This window comes from Podarcis tiliguerta, assembly GCF_965153285.1.
Source record: "Podarcis tiliguerta genome assembly, chromosome: 2".
Lineage (NCBI taxonomy): Eukaryota > Metazoa > Chordata > Lepidosauria > Squamata > Lacertidae > Podarcis > Podarcis tiliguerta.
The window spans coordinates 114,190,556-114,212,817 of NC_139535.1; the positions used below are offsets into that span (position 1 = coordinate 114,190,556).

General features: G+C 46.6%; 1 protein-coding gene across 4 annotated transcripts in view; it reads left to right on the plus strand.

Annotated features, from left to right (window-relative positions):
* Window positions 1–22,262, plus strand: part of SLC4A8 (solute carrier family 4 member 8) — a 66,656-nt gene that overhangs the window by 14,602 nt on the left and 29,792 nt on the right. For all 4 annotated transcript variants that reach the window (XR_014507990.1, XR_014507991.1, XM_083427356.1 and 1 more), the window contains exons 3-8: window positions 1,228–1,356; window positions 2,119–2,254; window positions 5,177–5,337; window positions 12,753–12,938; window positions 17,765–17,853; window positions 20,009–20,166. Coding sequence is in view for 2 of the 4 variants with exons in the window: in XM_083427356.1 (XP_083283482.1) it covers window positions 1,228–1,356; window positions 2,119–2,254; window positions 5,177–5,337; window positions 12,753–12,938; window positions 17,765–17,853; window positions 20,009–20,166 (859 nt within the window). In the remaining 2 variants the exon portion in view is untranslated. The remainder of the gene's footprint in view (window positions 1–1,227; window positions 1,357–2,118; window positions 2,255–5,176; window positions 5,338–12,752; window positions 12,939–17,764; window positions 17,854–20,008; window positions 20,167–22,262) is intronic.

Genomic DNA, 22,262 nt, shown 5'->3' on the forward strand with positions numbered 1-22,262 from the left:
GGACCTAACGGTCAGGGGTCCCTTTACCTTTAGCAGGTTTCCAAATGGCTAAATTGAAAAGTCCCCCCCCCCAAACCCCCTACAATTCATACATTCGTTAGAAAGCTGCAGCTGCTTCTTTTTCAGATGCTGAACAGGCAGTATTCATTCTCATTTTTGTAGCTTGAAGGCTAGACTTACTGCAATTAGGTCTACATGGGGCTTGAAGAGACTACTCAGAAGTAATGCAGCACATGGTCTCAGCTTCCAGAAAAAGATGGGTAAACTGACATTCCAGGGTCTTCAGTGGCTCCATATAGCCGTCGGGCCATTCATGAACCACAATGCCCAAAACAACCTGGGCTATATATATTCATCATGTGTTCCAGCAGGCCATGCTTCTGAACTAAACCATTGGGCTAATCATTGTAGTGTATGCCCATCAGGAATGGGCCGTGATCAACAGTCTGGGGATTACTAGTGGCTGTGGGACCAGCCAGCCAGCAGGGCCAATGAATAATCCAGAGCCACAGGGCGGCCAAGAAGCAAGGTAGAAATCAAGTCAGAAGTCAGTGGAAAAACTAGGGGTCAATGAGCAAGCCAGAAGTCAGGACCCAAAAAATAACCATGAAAACAGGAACACACCACAGCTCAGGAAGACCTTGTTTCTCAAGCAAAGTTGGACTGGAAGAGGAAGCCCTCTTATACTTCCCACCTGCCAAGGAATGGCCAACTTGGGTAGATGTTGTCTTGTCCAGGGCCTGAAGGTGCCTGCAATTCAAAGGTTCACTTTTTGTAGAAGACTGGAGGCCATTTTTTTGGAATATCTTCGAAGGGAGTGCATAGGAAATGGGCATTGAATCTTCCACCCTTCCTTCTGAGCCTTACTTCCCTGCAGTCCATTGCTCTACCTGCTTTTCTCTGTTCCTGTCCATGATTGACAGAAGTGAGCCATAAGCAGAGAAACATGGCTGATGCAATTGCATGAGGGGAAAGAGAGTGAACTCAGTGCCCCCACCCCTATTTTATATATCAATAGGATGGACATGTGGAAAGGCTTTGATGCTGTGATTCCTAGTTTTTCCAGGAAGGTTGCTCCAGAACCATTCAAGATGCTGTCACTGTTTGGGCTGTTCTGCTTCTGAAGAATGGCTAGGGTTGGGATGAGAAGGGGAGAAATTTGCACAGGATATGGTTTGTATCAATTACACCCAATACAAAACTTAAGCTTCTCTGCTTTGATTCCAGGGCACAGGACTCTGTATGTTGGGGTGCGGATGCCTTTAGTGAGACAGACCCACAGACATCACAGACATGGCCAGAAGCACAGGAAGCGAGATCGGGCGCGGCAAATTCAAGAAGAGCCTGGGTCTAATGGTGAGTGTGCAATGCTGGGTTACTACGTGATGCGAACATGACAGTAGGGCAAGCAACTTCATGGGCCAGTGTTCCATATAGATTTCCAGTACCTCAGAGACAGAAACTTTCCCAACATGGCTACCATTAGAATCATAGAGCTGTAGAGTAACTTTTTTTGCTGTACACTTCTGGCTAGGTAGTAAATGTATTTACTAGGTAGTAAATGTATTTACTAGGTACATTTACTAGGTAGTAAGTGTAGTACCGTATTTTTTGCTCTATAAGACATACCAGACCACAAGACGCACCTAGTTTTTGGAGGAGGAAAACAAGAAAAAAAATATTCTGAATCTCAGAAGCCAGAACAGCAAGAGGGATCTCTGCGCAGTGAAAGCAGCAATCCCTCTTGCTGTTCTGGCTTCTGGGATAGCTGCGCAGCCTGCATTTGCTCCATAAGACGCACACACATTTCCCCTTAATTTTTAGGAGGGAAAAAGTGAGTCTTATAGAGCAAAAAATACGGTAAGTGGCTAGTAATGCAGGAAGTTGCTGCCTTTGCACAAATCTTCATTATCTGTGGTACTGCATATTATTCTTTTGCATGTTGTGTTCTTCTGCTGAGGTGCTGCTCCTGTAAGCTACAAGTCCATTGTCTAGAAACTTTGCAAGGCTTCTCCCTCTTGCAGGATATTCAAAAGAGGGGGGGAAAAGCAATTAATCGTGCTCTCAAAGCTCATCTCCCTGTTTGTTTGTTATTTATTTATTGCTCCGTTTTCTTAGATTCCCCATCTCGGAGGGTTCAGTTTATCATTGGCTTGGAGGAGGATGAGGAACATGTCCCCCATGACCTGTTCACAGAGATGGATGAAATCTGCGTGAAGGAGGATGAAGATTCAGAGTGGAAGGAAACAGCAAGGTAAAAATGAAGGACAACAGCTGTACGCCAGCTTCCCGTGTGGTCAGTTTAGCTCCAAAGGATTAAGCCAGAAGCATTCTTAAAGAAACAAGTAACCCTTTCCCCTGCTTATGGGACCAGAAAGTTAAATGGGCAGACTGCATCGTGAGTGCTGATGCTGAACAGATGGCCTTCTGTTACGTGGGTTGACAGAGATGTACAAGGGAATTGTCAGGACACTAGCATATCTGTGTGGGATTACTGTAAGTCTTGAATGAAGAATGGATAGTAGCACCCAGTTTCATTCAGGACAGTCTGGCAGGCCAGGATTTTGCTTTCTGCTCCTGTTCCAGAATCAGTTCCAGATGTCCCAGTTCTAATGGTATCTGGTGGGTACTGCTGACTCCAGAGGTTTTACTAATGTTATATATGGGCTGCTTTGAACATGCACACAAGCTTCCTGAGTCAGCATGAGATGGTAGTGCCATCACATCAGTCCAATTGAGGAGGCTTTTCATCACTGGCTGCTAAGCCAACAACACTGGAGAAGGCTTCCAGGCTTTGCAGCGGGACCTTCTGGATTCCAGGAAATCCAGTCTCTAGGCTGTTTTGTTTCTGCTGAGCAAAGAGCTACTAAGCTGCTGCCAAATGCCACTTTGCGTCTCTAGTTCATAAGTGCCTTAAATGCACTTCCAAACCTATTCAAAATACATGTGCTAATGTACCTGCCAAGCTCACACAAACCAAAGCACATTCACTGTTGCTTTGCCCAGTGGTGACATCTACTGGCAGAAGACATGTTGTTGCTACCAGCCAGTGTTTTCTACATTCAGCCTTGGTAGCTCCAGATGTTTCCATAGGTGTTCATTTTCAAAATAAACAAAGCAAGTGACTGGTAACTCCTTCTGTACCAGTGTGTTTGTGAACACTGGGAGAATTCATTCTAGTAATTTGGGTAGATCACAGCAGTGGATGTAGTCTACCTTGATTTCAGCAAGGCATTTGACAAGGTGCCCCATGATATTCTTGTAAAGAAGCTGGTAAAATGCGGTCTTGACTATGCTACCACTCAGTGGATTTGTAACTGGCTGACTGACCGGACCCAAAGGGTGCTCATCAATGGTTCCTCTTCATCCTGGAGAAGAGTGACTAGTGGGGTGCCACAGGGTTCTGTCTTGGGCCCGGTCTTATTCAACATCTTTATCAACGACTTGGATGATGGACTCAAGGGCATCCTGATCAAATTTGCAGATGACACCAAACTGGGAGGGGTGGCTAACACCCCAGAAGACAGGATCACACTTCAAAACGACCTTGACAGATTAGAGAACTGGGCCAAAACAAACAAGATGAATTTTAACAGGGAGAAATGTAAAGTATTGCACTTGGGCAAAAAAAATGAGAGGCACAAATACAAGATGGGTGACACCTGGCTTGAGAGCAGTACATGTGAAAAGGATCTAGGAGTCTTGGTTGACCACAAACTTAACATGAGCCAACAGTGTGACGCGGCAGCTAAAAAAGCCAATGCAATTCTGGGCTGCATCAATAGGAGTATAGCATCTAGATCAAGGGAAGTTATAGTGCCACTGTATTCTGCTCTGGTCAGACCTCACCTGGAGTACTGTGTCCAGTTCTGGGCACCACAGTTCAAGAAGGACACTGACAAACTAGAACGTGTACAGAGGAGGGCAACCAAAATGGTCAAAGGCCTGGAAACAATGCCTTATGAGGATCGGCTAAGGGAGCTGGGCATGTTTAGCCTGGAGAAGAGGAGGTTAAGGGGTGATATGATAGCCATGTTCAAATATATAAAAGGATGTCACATAGAGGAGGGAGAAAGGTTGTTTTCTGCTGCTCCAGAGAAGCGGACACGGAGCAATGGATACAAACTACAAGAAAGAAGATTCCACCTAAACATTAGGAAGAACTTCCTGACAGTAAGAGCTGTTCGACAGTGGAATTTGCTGCCAAGGAGTGTGGTGGAGTCTCCTTCTTTGGAGGTCTTTAAGCAGAGGCTTGACAACCATATGTCAGGAGTGCTCTGATGGTGTTTCCTGCTTGGCAGGGGGTTGGACTCGATGACCCTTGTGGTCTCTTCCAACTCTATGATTCTATGATTCATAAGCCTTGGTTTCTCAGAGCCACTACAAAGCAGGGAACTGCTATTTTGAGCCCCCTGAAGTGGCAAAATGTAAGACTCTAAGTGTCTTACAAATTGCCTCATTTATGTTCTACTGACAGTTTCCCATAGCAGCTGATTGTACTTTCCTTGAAAGATACTTCTCATATTTTGAGAATACTTGGCTTTAGGTAAAGGTAAAAGTACCCCTGACCGTTAGGTCCAGTCGCGAACGACTCTGGGGTTGCGCGCTCATCTTTATTGGCCGAGGGAGCCGGCGTTTGTCCACAGACAGCTTCCAGGTCATGTGGCCAGCATGACTAAGCCACTTCTGGCGAACCAGAGCAGCGCACGGAAACACCATTTACCTTCCTGCCAGAGGGGTACCTATTTATCTACTTGCACTTTGATGTGCTTTCGAACTGCTAGGTGGGCAGGAGCAGGGACCAACCAATGGGAGCGCATCCCATCGTGGGGATTCGAACTGCCAACCTTCCGATCGGCAAGTGCTAGGCTCTGTGGTTTAGCCCACAGTGCCACCTGTGTCCATACTTGGGTTTGGGCAGGGGCAATAATTTATAGGCAGAGTACAAGCAGTGCTTGCAGAAGCTCCCATGTTCAGTCATTGACATCACAAATTAAAGGATTATGGGTAACAAGTGGAAGGTGGTGTAGAAATACTTAAAATAAAAATAAAAAGGCCCTTCAGGCCACCACCTTGCTGAAGCTAAGCAGGTCTAGTGATTGGGTAAGAGACTGCCTCCACCTTGGGTTAAACTGTTCCTATTGATTTGGATTGTGTTGGTGTCCATCACTTGCAGGTGGGTGAAGTTTGAAGAAGATGTGGAAGATGGAGGAGAGCGTTGGAGCAAACCCTACGTTGCAACCCTCTCATTGCACAGTATCTTTGAGCTGAGGAGCTGTATCATCAATGGGATTGTCCTTCTGGATATGAACGCAAGCACCATCGAAGAAATTGCAGGTGCCCGTTAAGGATGATTAAAAAGGAAAGGAACAGAGTCAGCTTAAGGTGGAGTGGAGCCCAGGGCAGAAAATCCAAAAGGCATCCTTCTTTGCAGACCCCAATTTCACTGCCCGGCACCTTTTCTTAGTAGTGGGATGGAGATTAGAAGGATGTTTTTGCCAGAGACCCTGGAGGGCTGTCAGCAGTCAAGCAGGCAGTTCTGAGCCGTATATGGGCCAAGGGTAAAAGGCAACTTCATACATTCATATTAAAGGTAAAGGGACCCCTGACCACTAGATCCAGTCGTGGCCGACTCTGGGGTTGTGGCGCTCATCTCGCTTTACTGGCCGAGGGAGCTGGCATACAGCTTCCGGGTCATATGGCCAGCATGACTAAGCTGCTTCTGGTGAACCAGTGCACAGAAACACCGTTTACCTTCCCGCTGGAGCGGTGCCTATTTATCTACTTGCACTTTGACGTGCTTTTGAACTGCTAGGTTGGCAGGAGCTGGGACCGAGCAATGGGAGCTCATCCTGTCGCAGGGATTCAAACCACTGACCTTCTGATCGGCAAGCCCTAGGCTCTGTGGTTTACACCACAGCACCACCCGCGTAGCTGGCTTACTCCTCCTTAATCTGTTTAGCTTCTGTGTCTGCCTCTCTCTCTGCTTCTGAAAATACTAGAGGTGAGCCCCCCCCCTGAATATTCCCCCTCCTCTTCTGAGAGGAGCTGATCTGCCTGCGACTGCATTCCTCAATCTTCAGATCCAGACCATTCCCTGACAAACGCGCTGTATGTGGGGCTTCCCTTGTGCTTGATCTGGAAGCTGCAGTTAGTGCATTTCCCTTCATTTTTGAAGGGGAAAAAGTGCATCCTATAGGGCGAAAAAATACGGTACATACACTTGTGAGTGATGGAGAAACTGCCCCGAGCTGAAAATCTGCACGTTTTGGAACTCTGTGAACTTCAAGCTTCCATGGCTGCCTGGAAAATAGAAAGTTGCTTCAGACATTTTTGTAGCATTCGTTTTCAGTTGCTCTTTTGCCTGATAACCAAAGTCATGTCTTAATGGAAGAGTCAGTGGAAAACTTAATGGAGCTTTCTTAATTTTTTCCTTCCAGGAAAGTAGCTTTGTAGAAATGGGCTCTGGATTGACAAGATTCCATTCAAGCCCTCTGGTATCTGATAATTCTGAGCACATTTCCTTCCCACAAGGCTTACCGATATCAGTCAATTACGCAAGATATTTCAATGAGGCATTGTGCTGCAGATTGCTTTTTATTTGATTAGATGCGCAGAGAAATAAAACTGACTCAGATTGTGGAAGCGAACTGCATTATATTGAATGGGGTTGCAGATGCATTATTTAGACGGTGCTTTAGTGTTTCAGCAAAGTTTATTAACTGAAGGAAAATGCCTGCTTTCTCAGCAGAGACAAAGAGGGATTGTCTATACTGCAGCCTTCTGCATCACAAACCTGCACATGGACTTGGCTTCTGTGGCTTTACATCTGGCATATACCGTATTTTTTGCTCCATAGGGCGCACCGGACCATAGTTTTTAGGGGGGTAAATAAAGAAAAATTGCTGTCTTGGCTTCCTCTTTAGCCACGCGCAACCTCTCCAGCCGGGAGAAGCTGTGTGCAGCTTTGTTTTTAGCCGCGGGGCTGGGACCCCAGTTCCCAAAACAGGTCCAGGAGCAGCGGCGAGATTGCGCGCAACTTCACCACCGTTCCCGGGGCTTGTAGCCATGGGGCTGGGACAAGGGAAGCCCGAGCTTCCCCTGACCCCAGCCCCCAGAACAGGCAGCTATCCGCAAGCCTTCTGAGCCCGGCGGGAACTCCTCTCGCTCTCCAGGCTTCAGCGAAAGCCTGCATTCGCTCCATAGGACGCACACACATTTCCCCTTCATTTTTGGAGGGGAAGAAGTGCGTCCTATGGAGTGAAAAATATGGTATATGTTTTAGAGAGCCAAGGACTTAGACTGTTTATACAGATGAGGAATAGCTTGTGTTCGAGTGATGTTTCTCTGGCTTTGTTGGCACATAGGAACACAGAGTCAAACCATGGGCCCATTTAGCTCAGTATTGTCTGCACTGACTGGAAGCAGCTGTCCAGGGTTTTAGGCAGGAGTCTTTGCTTGCCTTACCTGAAGCTGCCAGGGATTGTTTAATTTTTATTAATTTTTATTAAGTTTTTCATATTTTTTTACATTTCAGTATCAAAGAATTAGAGAAAATAAAAATAATAATAATAATTCATGACTTAAAACATTACTTAAATAAAGCATCAACCTCTTTCCTTCCCTCTAACAGACTTCCATATCTCATTACCGATTTCTCCACATTCCCAAATTCACTTTTTTACCTTAAATCAATCTTTTAAAAATCACCTCCTTATAAGTAAATCAGCTCCTTAATTTCCCATTACCAAACATTTCAACTTAAACCTACAAACGTATTCAACTGTTTACAACTTTCTTTCATATAGAGTACAAATTTGCCCCAGTCCTTTTGAAACAAATCAACACTGCGATTTCGAATCTTCCCCGTCAGCTTCGCCAGCTCCACATATTCGACCATCTTTACTTGCCAATCTTCCAATGTGGGGAGTTCTTGTTGCTTCCATTTCTGGGCCAGGAGTATTCTTGCGGCCGTTGTTGCATACATGAACAAATTTACATCTTTCACTTGAATTTCCTCAATTAACCCCAACAGGGAAGCCCCTGGTGTTTTTTTTACTGAAATTATACTTAAATACGTTTTTTGATTCATTATATATAGTATCCCAAAAGGCTTTAATCTTGGAGCAAGTCCACCACGTGCTATGTTATATTTTCACTGTTTTATCTTCAGCATTATTGGGGAAAAGATTACATGCCTGCCACACTTGGAGGGTGGAAATGGATATCCTACACAATAGCTGTTAAAGCACAGAGACTGTCATAGGCCATGAATTAAGGCAATTTGTTGTTATTCTCCAGGAAATTCAGGGTAGAGAGCATCAGTGCTGAACTAACCTGATGACTGGATGGTCACAGTCTGGAGCTCTCACATCCTTAAGCACCTACAACATGATTACTACCAGTCTGTTCTAACTCAGGAACAAAGGATCCTGCAGGCAAAGGACCACAGGACCACAAAGGACCACAGGCCCTCTGGGGTTTCTGACAGGGGTCTCTTCCAAACTCTGCCTGGGGATGGTGGGGATTGAACCTGGGACCTTCTGCATGGAAACCAGATGTTCTGCCATTGTGCCATGGCCTTTCCCCTCAAGTCCCCTTACAAGTTGTTCCCGTAGCTCAGTGGTAGATCACTGGTCTTGGGTTGACTCCCTGTGATCTCTACAAAGAGTAAAGAACCTCCAACTCCCATAATTCCTGGCTGAGACTAATTAGGAGTTGGCAGTCCAACAATGAATGGACTCCCACATGTTCCATACCTCTGATGTAGGAAATACCGGAAGTCAGGGCTAAGAAAGGTCTCTGTTCAGGACCATGGAGAGCTGCTCTATTCAGGGTCGCTAGGTGGTCCTGGGTTCAGTGGAGCAGTGGTCTATGAACATAAGGCTGCACATGGTATGCTTTCTTTTCTTACACTTAAAAATCTCGTGAAAATTGCACACAACCCCACCCATCCCCTACTCTCACACAATATTCCTTCGTCTCCTGTCAGTTCCATCTTGTCATTCCTCTGGCTGTATTTTGCTTTCCATGCTGGCTCTAGGGCCACCAATAGTTATTTTCCTTTCTTGGTTTAGATGGGGTTTTTAAAATACATTTTTATTAATTTTAACATTCAAATTATAAAACGTACCACACAATTTATTACAGATACAATCTTATTGGACTTCCATCAGCACCTCTGATGATCCTCTGTCTTAACCATTTCTTATGCATTTCTTAACTTTGTATTGTCTTTACATCTCTTAACATAACATCTCCCCTTCTCCATTTTTACAATACTTCCAATATTACTCCACACAGAACTTCTTGCAAACCTACAAACGTCGTCTGGTCATCACAAATACTTTTCAATTAATTCGTAAATTTACTCCAGTCTTTGGTAAATTTCTGGTCCCGCCGGTTTCGGATCCTTCCTGTTAGTTTATCTAATTCTGCATAGTTCATTATCTTCATCCTCCATTCTTCAATGGTTTAGATGGGTTTTTCAAAAGGTCTGGACAAATTCTTGGAGAGTAGGGTTGCTGTTGGCCATTAGTCATGATAGCTAAAGGGAACCTCCATGTTTAGAGGCAGTTTCTCTCTGCATAACACATGCTGGGGACAGAGCAGAGGAATGGCTTGCTTGTGAGCTTCCCACATATATCTGGCTCCACTTAAAAACAGTGAGACAAACCCAGTGGAACTGAGTGTGATCCGGTAAGGGTATTTTTGACATTCTTTCACTGGCTCCCGGTAGAGTACAGGGTCAGATTTAAGGTGCTGCTTTTGACCTTTAAAGCCCTTCACGGCCTAGGACCCTCGTACCTACGGGACCGCCTCTCCTGGTATGCCCCACAGAGAGCCTCAAGGTCCATAAATAACAACCCCCTAGTGGTCCCAGGCCCTAAGGAAGTTAGATTGGCTTCAACCAGAGCCAGGGCCTTTTCAACTCTGGCTCCGGCCTGGTGGAACGCTCTGCCTCATGAGACCAGGGCCCTGCAGGATCTGATTTCTTTCCGCAGGGCCTGTAAGACAGAGTTGTTCCGCCTGGCCTTTGGCTTGGAGCCAATTTGATTCCCTCCCTCCCTCTCTTTCTTTTTTCTTTTCCTTCTCCTCCTGCAATGAGGCTACATTTTAATATTTTAATGTTCCATTATTTTAATGTTGTACTTTACTTTTGTTTTTAAGTTGTAATCATCTTGTTTTTATTATTGCTTGTAAGCTGCTCTGAGCCCGGCCTTGGCTGGGGAGGGCGGGGTATAAATAAAAAATTATTATTATTATTATTATTACTAAGGGCCAAGCTAGATGTTATATTAATTTTACTGTTGCATTAAAAGATGCCAGTAGCAGCTGCTATGTGTGTACATTGAAAATTGCGGTAAGCCCTCAATTTACTCTGGGTTTCATTCTGGGGATCATGCCTAAAGCCAAAATTATGTGTAGTCAAAATCTATTGGGTTCAACGGCAGGCAGGTTTCCCTCCCCAGAACCCCACCTCCTTTTCACTCCCTTTTAAATGAATTATTATTATTTTTTGCTACACACATAAAGCTGAATGTGCACAAGTTAAATGCATGTAAGTGGAGGACTTACTGTATTGGGATCGCAGCTGATGGGAGAGTGCAAGCCTCTTCTCCATTTTTGCAATCCTGAGAAAATTTGGTCCTCCCGAGCTGCTGTTGAAAGGAAAGCTCTCATTGGCTCTTGCAACTGGTCTGACAGCTGTGACCATTCCTGGACCAAGAAAGCTTGGCCACAGTAGTTCATACATGGGTTAATTCAAGACTGGATTCCTGCAATGCTGTCAAGTGTGAGAGCTCCCCTTTCTCTTCGGTAGCTCACAGATAAGAATTAACGAGCAGTTGATAGATTTATAGTCCTTTTATTACAGCATCATGTTGCAAGCACAAACAGAGAACCCAGGAGATCAGTTGCCTAATCTGAATCCTCCTTCTGACCTCCTCAACAAGGGGGTGTCAATGGGAAGTTCCGCCCCCTCTTTGCCTCCTTTGTTCTCTGATATGTTCGGACCTCAGAGTCCATGGGGAGGGTGGATCTCCCCCACTCTCAGTTGATGTGTCTTCCAGCTGCCCCCTCCCTTCTGGATCTCTTAGCATTATCTTGTAGCTGGGTAAAAAGGTAAAGGTAAAGGACCCCTGATAGTTAAGTCCAGTTGCGGACGACTCTGGGGTTGCGGCGCTCATCTCGCTTTACTGGCCGAGGGAGCCGGCATTTGTCCGCAGACAGTTTTTCCGGGTCATGTGGCCAGCATGACTAAGCCGCTTCTGGCAAAACCAGAGCAGCGCACAGAGATGCCGTTTACCTTCCCACCAGAATGGTACCTATTTATCTACTTGCATTTGACATGCTTTCAAACTGCTAGGTTGGCAGGAGCAGGGACCGAGCAACGGGAGCTCATCCTGTCGCAGGGATTCAAACCACCGACCTTCTGATCGGCAAGCCCTAGGCTCTGTCGTTTACACCACAGCACCACCCGCGTAGCTGGCTTACTCCTCCTTAATCTGTTTAGCTTCTGGGGCTGCCTCTCTCTCTGCTTCTGAAAATACTAGAGGTGAGCCCCCCCCCCCGAATATTCCCCCTCCTCTTCTGAGAGGAGCTGATCTGCCTGCGACTGCATTCCTCAATCTTCAGATCCAGACCATTCCCTGAAAACACGCTGTATGTGGGGCTTCCCTTGTGCTTGATCTGGAAGCTGCAGTTAGTGCAAAATGCTGTGGCACCATTGGTGACAGGAGTGAGACCTTGTAAGACCTGTGCTGAGAGGTCTGCATTGGTTGCCAATTTGCCACTGGACCAAATTTAAGGTGTTATTATTAGTAAATGACCACTAATAACCTTAACCACTTGGAACCAGTTTACGCACAAGATTGCCTTAACTCATATATGACCACTCAGCCACTTCAGTCTGTGGAACTGGCATTTGTAAGAAACCAGTCTTTAAATGGTCAAAGGCCTGGAAACGATGCCTTATGAGGAACGGCTAAGGGAGCTGGGCATGTTTAGCCTGGAGAAGAGGAGGTTAAGGGGTGATATGATAGCCATGTTCAAATATATAAAAGGATGTCACCTAGAGGAGGGAGAAAGGTTGTTTTCTGCTGCTCCAGACAAGCGGACACGGAGCAATGGATCCAAACTACAAGAAAGAAGATTCCACCTAAACATTAGGAAGAACTTCCTGACAGTAAGAGCTGTTCGACAGTGGAATTTGCTGCCAAGGAGTGTGGTGGAGTCTCCTTCTTTGGAGGTCTTTAAGCAGAGGCTTGACAACCATATGTCAGGAGTGCTCTGATGGTGTTTCCTGCTTGGCAGGGGGTTGGACTCGATGGCCCTTGTGGTCTCTTCCAACTCTATGATTCTATGATTCTATGATTCTATGAAATGTGGCAGTATCTACACTCTGAAACTCCTTCCTATTGACACTAGGCAGGTACCTTCACTGCACTCTTTGGGGCACCTGCTAAAAACATTTTTCCTTAGACAAGCCTACCCAGACCTGGACAATGTTGATGTATGCTTTAATCTGTATTTATTTGACTGCCATAAAAAAATATATTATCAATTGATGTTTATAACTGTTTTCACTGCGAATTTTATTGTTTATTGTCTTTGTTGAACTTCTTTGAGGTTTTATGTATATATATATATATGGTATATATATAAAGCAATCAAGTGGTTTATGAATTTTATGAATTGCAATAAATGAATGGTGCTAAAAATTTTAATGACTTGGAGTTTCTCCCTTTCAGACATGGTTCTGGATCAATATGAACCTGCTGAGGAGATTGATAAGAAAACCCGTAAAAAAATCTGGGAAGCCCTTTTGAGGAGTCATCACCATCAGAATGGAAAGAAGAAAAACATCCTCCCAATTGTCCGCTCTTTAGCTGATGTCTCCCAGAAAAAAACTGAACCTCCCTCGACAGATAAAGCAGGTGAGAGTCCCTGGAGGTCTGTACCGTCTGGTTGAATCAGCACAATAACCTGTGCATCTCCTATCATGCCTCCCTAGCATCCAACCAGTCTTCTCAGTGCCACCTTTGTTCTGTTATGGAGTCCAGGGCAGCATACACATGGTTCCCAGGAGGTCTCGCATCCCGACATAGACCTGCTTAGCTTTAGCAAGTTGGTGCACTTGTTTGCCTTCAGGTGCTACTCTGGGACCCTTATTCTGGCTAATTTGTCCTCCAGCACTAAAAAGGTAAAGGGCCCCTGACAGTTAAGTCCAGTTGCGAACGTCCCTGGGGTTGCGGTGCTCATCCCGCTTTACTGGCCGAGGGAGCTGGTGTTTGTCTGCAGACAGTTTTTCCGGGTCATGTGGCCAGCATGACTAAGCCACTTCTGGCAAAACCAGTGCAGCACATTTACGGCATTTACCTTCCCGCTGGAGCGGTACCTATTTATCTACTTGCACTTTGACGTGCTTTCGAACTGCTAGGTTGGCAGGAGCAGGGACCGAGCAACAGGAGCTCACCCCATCGCGGAGATTTGAACCACCGACCTTCTGATCGGCAAGTCCTAGGCTCTGTGGTTTACACCACACTGCTACCCATGTCCCTACCCACCAGCACTACCTGGGTTCTAATATTAAAGGGCACTAGGGAGGACACGGGTGGCGCTGTGGGTAAAACCTCAGCGCCTAGGACTTGCCGATCGCATGGTTGGCGGTTCGAATCCCCGCGGCGGGGTGCGCTCCTGTCGTTCAGTCCCAGCGCCTGCCCACCTAGCAGTTCGAAAGCACCCCCGGGTGCAAGTAGATAAATAGGGACCGCTTACCAGCGGGAAGGTAAACAGCGTTTCCGTGTGTGGCTCTGGCTCGCCAGATGCAGCTTGTCACGCTGGCCACGTGACCCGGAAGTGTCTGCGGACAGCGCTGGCTCCCGGCCTATAGAGTGAGATGAGCGCACAACCCTAGCGTCTGGCAAGACTGCCCCATACGGGCAGGGGTACCTTTAGCTTTACCTAGGGAGGTCATTGGCTCATTTGGGCAATACTCACCACCCCCTGTCCCCAACTTAACCTAGCACATGGAGCAGAAGTGAGTGCATACAACTCTCCTGCACTGCCTCTGCTGTCGTTGCTTGAAAATGCAGAGACTGGTCATCTGATCTACCGTATTTTTCGCTCTATAAGACACACTTTTCCCCTCCTAAAAAGTAAGGGGAGTCTTATGGAGTGAATGCAGGCTGTGCGGCTATCCCAGAAGCCAGAACAGTGAGAGGGATTGCTGCGCAGTGCTCCCTCTTGCTGTTCTAGCTTCTGGCTTAGCCCCTCAGTCCCTTCCCCCACCTCCTGGAAAAGTCCCCAAGAGCCGTGCTCCCTTTAAAGAGCTGCGCGGAGCGTGTGTGCAGCTCTTGGGGGCTTTTCCCCGAGGAGGGAGAAGGGCAGCCTGTCAGTGATGGGCTGCCCTTCTCCCTCCTCGGGGAAAGGCCCGCAAGCGCCACGCACACGCTCCACGCGGCTCGTGAAAGGGAGCGCTGAGCAGAGCCTGGGATGCATACAGGCTCTGCTCAGCGCTCCCTTTAAAGATTTTTTCCCCCTTGCATTCCCCCTCTAAAAACTAGGTGCGTCTTATGGTCAGGTGCTTCTTATGGAGCGAAAAATACAGTAATCCTGCATATTGTGTGCAAATTGTGTAAATGAAAATCAGCCTTCTGATTTGCATGAGAGCGGGATTAAATCAGAAGATCTGTTGCAAGTGTTCAGGCAGAGAAGGGGACAGCATACAAAGTGGCAAGGAAGGAGCTATGCGCACTTGTCAGAGCTGGCTCTTGGTCCCAGCTCACAAAGGACCAACGCTAGCCGGTAGTAAAGTATCAAAGTCTTTATTGAAGAATAGTTTCCATCTCCAAACCTCAGCGCCCCAGCTCTACGTCTGGAGTCTAGACCGGCGAAGCTCCGTCTGAGTCTCCGCCCCCTGTGCACCAGTTTAAGACTCTAATCTTACTCCACCTCTCCCTTCTCTCCTTTCTCCTCTGGGTCCTGCTGCCCCCCGGGGTCTCCTCCCTCCTGGACTCCTCTGACGCAGACGTTGACCCTCCTGACTCCTCCCTCTCTCTTCGGCGGGCTTTAGGACTTGGCTCCCTACCCGGGCTGCCAACTGTGCCGCCTTCCTGTACATTTGAACTTGGCGCGCGTGCGCGTTTAACCTTCCTCTTAACCGTTTCCTCGCTCCCTGACGGAGGCGTGGTCAATCCTGCCTCATGTTCTCCCGCTGGTAGCGCGCCGCCTGATCCCGATGCCTGGGACTCCTCCCCCCTACTTCCCTCTGGTGTGGACGCTGGTCCAGATTTCCAGCTGCTGCTCTCTGAGTCCCCTCTGGCCCCTTCTCCCTGAAGTGCCCCCCTGGGTACTCCCCTTGCCCTGACCATGGGAGCCCCTTTTTGTGAATCCTCTGATTCACTGGACAGACTCAGAGACCTCGGATCGCTGTCATCGCTGACATTTCCTTCGGACTCCTCCCCTTCGCTCTCCATTTCCTCCCTCTCCTGTGCCTCTGCTCCTGAACCCCTGACAGCACTTGTTTCCTTATGTACCGTATTTTGCACACCACAGGACGCACCGGCCCATAGGACGCACCTAGTTTTTTTGGGGGGGGAAATAAAGAAAAAATATTTTATTCCCCCCCCCCCAGGTGCGGGGCTGGAAGAACCAGGTCCGGGAACAGCGGGAAGGCGTACTCCGCCTCCCCACTGTCCCCCGAGCTTGTGGGGCTGGCGATGGGGAGAAGTGCGCTGAGCCCGGGACTGGAGGCAGCTCTGCGCAGCCAGCAGGAGACCGGGACTGCAGGCAGCTCTGCGCAGCCAGCGGGAGCCGGGCGGGACTTCGCGCCCCGCTCCCGATGGCCGCGCAGAGCTGCGCTGAGCCCGGGACTGGAGGCAGTTCTGCACGGCCATCGGGAGGCGGGCGGGACTTCGCGCCCGGCTCCCGATGGCCGTGCAGAGCTGCGCTGAGCCCGGGACTGCAGGCAGCTCTGCGCAGCCAGCGGGAGGCGGGCGGGACTTCGCGCCTGGCTCCCGATGGCCGCGCAGAGCTGCGCTGAGCCCGGGACTGGAGGAAGCTCTGTGCAACCCTCGGATCCGGTCTCCCGAGGGTTGCGCAGAGCTTCCTGAAGCCTGCATTCGCCCCATAGGATGCACACACATTTCCGCTTCATTTTTGGAGGGGAAAAAGTGCGTCCTATAGGGCGAAAAATACGGTATGTTGGGTTGGTGGGATTGTTGTCCAAACCGGTGTTGGCACTAACTTGCCTTATACACCCAGTCAATATCTGTGGTCTGCGGGAGAGCATCTCTTGCAAATGCCAGAGACCTCAGAAGCCCACTCTGGTGTGGCTGCCCCTGTTCTGTGCTTCATGGAAATAGACGAAAACATTTTTGCCACGCCGAGTAGAATCATAGAAACATAGAATTATAGAGTTGGAAGGGACTCTGAGGATCATCTAGTCCAACCCCTGCAATGCAGGAATATGCAGCTGTCCCATACGGGAATTGAACCTGCAACCTTGGCATTATGAGCACCACACTCTAACCAACAGAGCTATCCAGGCTTACAGTGGATAAATGGGTCTTTCCCACAAGTGTCCACTTGCTATAGTTTTGGTCTTGTTTTGGTCTTGTGTTTACTGTTCTTGTGTTTACTGTTCAGTAAAATGTGTTTACTGTTCTTGTGTTTCTAACTGTTTTTATCTACTTTGTGGGTAAATCGCATCAAGGTGGTGGTTTAGAATAATTGTAATTACAGTAGCAATACAGTGGTACCTCAGGTTACATACGCTTCAGGTTACATACGCTTCAGGTTACAGACTCGGCTAACCCAGAAATAGTGCTTCAGGTTAAGAACTTTGCTTCAGGATGAGAACAGAAATCGGGCTCCGGCAGTGCAGCAGCAGCAGGAGGCCCCATTAGCTAAAGTGGTGCTTCAGGTTAAGAACAGTTTCAGGTTAAGAACGGACCTCCGGAACGAATTAAGTACTTAACCTGAGGTACCACTGTACTCTTTTTTTAAATTTAATTTTTTAAATTCCTTTTTTGTTGATACACCAAGAAAAAAAAGGAAGAAAAGCAAAAATACAAATGAAAATAATAATGAACACAAAATTATTTACAAAACCATAAAGCAAGATTTGGTCTTTGAACTATAGGCCCGACCTCCCGTCTATTCCTTACTTCAGTTATATATTACTTGTTGCCAATATACATTTTTATCATAATTTAACTAATCCTTAATTTGTCTTAGGTCTCACGTCTTTCTTAAAGCTACTACTGAAATTATTCGAATGCTGTGACAGAGTTTAAACTGCTGTAATTATTTTTCAATATACTTTAAAGACCTCCCATTTTGAGACAAATTCCTGTTTCGGTTTGTTCTTTATTTTTCCCCCGATAGACTATCTAACTCCGCATATTCTGTCAATTTTTGAGTCCATTCATGAATAGAGGGGATTTCATCACTCTTCCATTTTACAGCAATAAGAACTCTTGCTGCAACTGTAGCGTATAAAAAGATACCCTTCATTTTTTCCAGAGTAGCAATACTCTTAATGAAGAAACACCATCCACATAAAATTGGATAGGTGGGTGAAAACAAATGCTTCATGTAATTTTTGCTGAGAAAAGTATGTGTGTGTGTGCGTGCGCGAGAGAGATTTCATGCATATAAATGTGCACTTGGCGAAAATGTATCTATAGACGGTGATATTCTGAAACTAAGCATTAACATACAATTTCATCTAGAATTATTTCTCTTCATTTCTTCCTAGGAGTGAGCTCACCTAGTGCCCCACCTCCTCCAGGCTTGGACGCTAAGAATGGAATAATCCATGATACCACCCCAACAGACTTAACTAAGGTGCAATCTTCTTTGCTCGTCTATTCAACTTACCGTAGTTTTCGCTCCATAACACACGTTTTTTCCCTCCTAGAAAGTAAGGGGAAATGTCTGTGCGTGTTACGGAGCGAATGCTTCCCTCCTCCGTGGTTCCCAGCGGGAGAAGAGCCACTGAATGGGGAGGAGAGAGGGACAGAGTGCCTGCTTCTTTAAAGGAGCAAAGCGGGAGGGGAGAGGAGCCGCTTACACTCGTGTAAGCGGCTCCTGTCCGGTTGGCTCCTTTAAAGCAAGCAGGTTCTTCTTCTCTCCCTCCTCCCCACTCAGCGGCTCTTCTCCCGCTTTGCTGGAAATAGCAGGAAAGATTTTCAGCTCGCTAAGGGGGGGGGGGGGAGAGGGAGAGAAGCAGAACCTGCTTCATGCGTGCTCCTTGTCCCTTGAGTGCTTTTCCTTCCCTCCCCACTTAAAACATGGTTACAAAGCACAGAGCCACATGGATCCTCAGGATTTTTGCCCTGTCACCCCAAATTCACCATCAGATCACATAGCATGTCCATGGCTACAGTTTGCACCAAAAAAATCACGCACCCACTGTTACCTGGGGCTGCAGTGGTGCAAAAACATGGTTACAAACATGGATCCACATGGATCCTCAGGATTTTTGCATTGGGCTACCCCAAACTCACCGTCAGATCACATGTCTGTGGCCACAGCATGAACCACCAAAATCATACATCCACTGTTTCGTTTAGATTTTTTTCCCCTTGTTTTCCTCCTCTAAAAACTACATGTGTGTTATGTTCGGGTGCGTGTTATCGAGCGAAAAATACGGTAAACACTGTTGCTTGACTCTCGGTTTACTTATGTTGCTAATAAGATACATGAATCCCCCAATAAGATTCAGTTCAAAATTAAAACAATAAAATTGTGTTGTTTGGATTGCAGAAGAATCTTTTTTTTTTTTTTAAGAGAGCAGTGTGATAGCGTGTACCCCTAGGGATATGCAAAACAGTTTCAAAGAGTACACAGCAGATTTTTATATTTTTTATTTATCATAGTAGAACTTTATTTTGTATTATATATAATAAAGCAATACCATATATTGCTGTAGTGCAGGCATTGCTAAACTTGGCCCTCCAGATGTTTTGAGACTACAGTTCCCACCATCCCTGACCCCTGGTCCTGTTAGCTAGGGATGTTAGGAGTTGTAGTCCCAAAACATCTGGAGGGCCAAGTTTGGCCATGCCTGCTGTAGAGGTATGTAGAGTAGAACTGTAAAAGCAAATTGCTGCCTGGAAGCAGATGGCCATTATAGACTGTCTCTTGCTAGATTGTTGACACATAGTCCTGGTCCATAGTGTTTTAAATGTATGGTAAATGCACAGCCGTACACTTATGGCATGGGCATTTTCGCGGGAGAGACAATAGGTGAGAGAAGGTTTGATGATTCCTCACTGCTTGCCAGTTCTTCCCTGCAATTGTCCTTTCTGCCCCTGTTTTACTATGACAAGTGGACTCAGGTTTTCCTTGCAAGAAATATCTCTGCCCTCTCAATTTGCTGTTTGTTCTTGATCAATTGACCAGTGTGGAATGGTCAGTTAGGTAAAGGCAGGCAGATCTGTGGTTTCCTGTAACAGGAATATTTATTATGAAGGTGCAATTGTTTATTTGTTTTTTAATGAATACATTTGATGTAAAGTCTTGATGGTTTATCTGATCCCTTGTTACTCTGCAAAAAAGAAAAAAGTCAAAGTCAGTGAAGAGGGAGTATCCCCAAAATTATGTTTGAAAAGGTGGAATAAGCCAATCAAAGTTCATATATACAATATAACAGAGTGGTAGCGAGGACTGTCAAGCCGTGTGTTCAAAACAGATGTCTAAGGACAGTCTCACAATAGTCTTTCAAAAGTTTCAACAGAAGACGTATTGATAGAATTTACTTTTGAAACTTTTGAGACGTCTTCTGTTATTCCTACAATTTGAATGATATCATTATTCTGTTATGTATTCTCTACTAACTATTAGCCTGCATGTTGGGTTTGTATTGTTGGGTTTGGTTCTTATTGCAACACAGGGGTTTGTTTTGCGTGAAAAGGAGAAGTGCCTTGTCTGGGTGGGCGAAAATGCTGGTCAAATTGTATCACAGCCCTAGAAATTATGCCCTGTTCTTTGGAATTAGGCAGAGCTTCATTTTATGAAGAAGATTCCCACTGGAGCAGAAGCCTCAAATGTTCTCGTGGGAGAGCTGGATTTTCTTTCTCGACCGGTTATTGCCTTTGTGCGCTTATCACCAGCTGTTCTTCTCCCAGGCATGACTGAAATTCCTCTTCCTACCAGGTAAGAGTTGTTGTTACTGTTGTTTTGTTGGTTGTTGTTGTTTAGTCGTTTAGTCATGTCCGATTCTTCGTGACCCCATGGACCAGAGCATGCCAGGCACTCCTGTCTTCCACTGCCTCCCGCAGTTGGGTCAAACTCATGCTGGTAGCTTCGAGAACACTGGCCAACCATCTCGTCCTCTGTCATCCCCTTCTCCTTGTGTCCTCCATCTTTCCCAACATCAGGGTCTTTTCCAGGGAGTCTTCTCTTCTCATGAGGTGGCCAAAGTCTTGGAGCCTCAGCTTCACGATCTGTCCTTCCAGTGAGCACTCAGGACTGATTTCCTTAAGAATGGATACGTTTGATCTTCTTGCAGTCCATGGGACTCTCAAGAGTCTCCTCCAGCACCATAATTCAAAAGCATCAATTCTTTGGCGATCAGCCTTCTTTATGGACCAGCTCTCCCTTCCATACATCACTATGTTTTGTTGGTGTTGTAGGCTTAACAACAACAACAACAATTTGTGATAATGAGAACTTGTATGCATGCCTGTAATTTGCCCAGCTGTCATTTGCATTTTTATTTTTGCAGAATTTGGAATATTGTGCTTAATTATTATTATTTGTCTTGGCGGGGGGAGGCAGATTGTGATTTGAGGGCAGGCATTGATATTAATAACCCCTTTATTATGGGAGAAAGGCTCCAAATTTCTGATTGAGGGACTGACCAAGTTTCTTAAATGATATCTGCCTTTCCACACTTTGAGGCAAAATTGCCAGTCATTTCCCCCCTGCTTTTCTTCAAATTAGGATAATTGAAACTTGCTGATTGAGCAAAAAAACCCCAAAGAGAGTAGAAAGCAAGTGTTTCTACACAGCAGAAAACCTATATAAAGCAAGCATTTATGTTTTGTACCGTTATGATATATTTGGAAACCAGAAGTCTTGGGTGCTTGTACTTGGGAGATTGAAGATGTATATTGATAATGTTCTATATTTACTCCAGGATATAACATTTGCTGCATAAAGTGTGGAGATGGTCTTCCTCTGGGGAACCGACCCAGATTAATAATTTAGGAACCTCTAGGCTAGTGAGTAGGGAAATCCAGAATGTTCCTTCCCTTCTGTTCCCACTTGGTATGTTTCATGCTGCCGCCATTGAAACCATTGTTGTCACAGGACAGGAAGAAGTTGCAATGCCTGAATTGGAAGAGAGGTTGATGTTATCTCCCACCCCAACTTCCCCAAAATGAATGAGAGCCAAAGGAAGCCTGCAAGCATGAACTAGCCCCAGTTGGCTGGGGCTGGGAGGAAAGTGAGCCTGCCAATTCAGCTTGGTGCCCCAATGGGTTGGAGAGGGAACTTGACTCTGACAGTGTGTATATCTGGGAATCCCAGTCCTCTCCTCACTGTGTTCATTAAACTACGGTTACCAGATTTTTTTCAATGAATCCGGGGACACTTTTTTTAAAAAAGCTGAGTACTGTAGATTCCGGCGTATAAGGCGACTTTTGAACCCCAGGAAATCTTCTCCAAAGTCGGCGTCGCCTTATACGCCAGGTATGGTTGTGGCAGGTGGCGACGGCTGCGCGGGAGGCAGCCAGGCAGTGGCTGCGGGCTGGAGAGAAGACCCAACAGCGACTCTTCCCACCCACCCCATTGCAAGCCCTTGCCCTCTCGCTCGCTCGCCCATCCTGCCACCATGGGGACCGCCGGATAGCAGGCAGCTATCCCGAAGCAGCAGCAACTGCGGCAGCCTCCTCTTCCCACGGCGAGGTGGTGCGTGGCTTCAGCCAGAGCTCCAAGGAGCTGGGCATCGCCATAACTGCCAGAACCACCAGCCGGTAAGCACAGCCTGCCGCTTTGCTGGATGGCCGATCGGGGCTCGCTCACCTCGCCTCGGGCTGCTGCTAGTTGGCTGCAGGCGGGGGTGGTCTTATATGGCGAGTACATCCCTTACTTTATATTTCTACAGGAAAAGTTGGTGGTCGTCTAATATGCCCAGTCGCCTAATACTCTGGAATCGATGGTAGCAACTGGGAGTCAGTAGTGGGGATGGTGAGGCAAAAGAGCCTGGGCCCAACCAAGCACACATGCATATTGTATAAAGGTGCAAA